At 44.5% G+C, this 1,513-nt stretch overlaps 1 protein-coding gene across 1 annotated transcript in view; it reads right to left on the bottom strand.

Moving 5' to 3' along the window:
- Positions 1-2: 2 nt before the first annotated feature.
- Positions 3-1,513, bottom strand: part of Rbmx2 (RNA binding motif protein X-linked 2) — a gene marked incomplete at both ends in the record, with an annotated part of 8,404 nt that continues 6,893 nt past the window's right edge. The window contains 2 exons of the mRNA XM_031372792.1: positions 3-244; positions 746-929. Coding sequence (XP_031228652.1) covers positions 3-244; positions 746-929 — 426 coding nt within the window. The remainder of the gene's footprint in view (positions 245-745; positions 930-1,513) is intronic.

Raw genomic sequence — 1,513 nt, 5'->3', positions numbered from 1 at the left:
TTCTTCTCCTCTGCCCTCCCACGGTGGGAACTCCTGCCGTCAGGGGAACCTGAGTGACTCTCCTTCTTGTCTCTGTGTTCAGACTTCTGTGCTCTCTCTGAGGTCTTGCTGCCAAGCTTCTTGGAACTATGCTGCTCATCCCTCTCCTTTACTGTCGTGATTCTGGAGCAGGACGGCAGCTCTGCTTGGTCCTGGCGTTCAGTCTTCTCTTTTTCTTTCTTTTTTTTCTTTTTCTCTTTTTTGTCTGGGAGGGGGCAATCCAGAAGAAAAAGAAAACACACACACAAAAAAAAAATCTCTTTAAAATATGCCTTTCTTCTGTCTGTAGATCATAGAAAACTGAGACATTCCAAAATGTTCCCATGCTAGCAGATGGAGAGTGCGCATGCAATACACATTCCTGGCAGCGACAGGAAACAGTCACAGTTTATGTCTCCTGACAAATGTCTTTAAGAATCAAATAGGACTGCTGTTACTCCTGATGGGTCAAGCTGTACAAGAGAACCCCACACAGAAGGGCTGTATCTCCAAAAGCAATCTCAGTTTGAGATCCGCAAGGGTTTCAGAAGACATTAACCCTGCCCACACTACTGGCCTCACTCCCTTAGCTCCCTCTGCTTTCTTGACCACAGTAAGCATTCTCACAGCTTTCCCTCTACACAGAAGAGTGGATTATGGACTATGTGCATGCTTGGCAAAGAAGACACTAAGACCACCACTCTTCTCCTGAGTTTTAACACTCCACCTTTTTTGTGTTTTTGTGTGAGCTTGACATCTTCGCCTTCAGAGACGTCAGGAGGACTTGATGGGGGTGTTTTAACCCCACAGCCCTTCTCCTGGAGCTCTCTAGTCACATCATCCACATCTTCGGATTCCTGAGGAGCCCGGTAGTTTGACACATGGTCCACGCGGATAGTTCTTCCTTTAATCTAAGCAAAAGGGAAATGTTTCAGCAAAGAAGGCTCCAGCATCAGACTAGTTAAACAAACTAGAGAACCAAGGTTTGAACCACACCCATTGCCTTGTATAAAGAAACAATAAAGAAGGCATGCATTAATACACAGCACTCAGGATAGCTAAATGGGGCCTGGGGGCAAGTGAGCCCTCTGGAACAATTGTGCACAGAGCACACCCCTCCTTGCTTGATATACTACAGGTGCCATGCAAATCTCTTCATATTCTGTGTGCTTCACGAAGTTTAAAAAAAAATCACAAGTACTGCCTGCCCTACTGCACAGAATCATGAAAAACTGAGAATTTACAATTTAAAGCACAAATGATTGTCTATAAGGAACTGTGTTCAGTTGGTAGAATTTGTCTTGTAAGAATAAGAAACTGAGGTTAATACCAAGAACCCACATAATATTAATGTGGTGGCAAACACTTGTAATTCTAGCATTGTGAGGCTAGATAGGAACACTGTTGGAGCTCACTGGCCAAGCAACCTAGCCTACTTGATAAGTTCTAGACAACTGAGAGATCCTGTTGAGAGAAGAGAAGAGGAGAGGAGAGG

Source organism: Mastomys coucha, chromosome X, assembly GCF_008632895.1.
Source record: "Mastomys coucha isolate ucsf_1 chromosome X, UCSF_Mcou_1, whole genome shotgun sequence".
NCBI lineage: Eukaryota > Metazoa > Chordata > Mammalia > Rodentia > Muridae > Mastomys > Mastomys coucha.
This window is presented reverse-complemented; position numbering and strand designations above follow the sequence as displayed.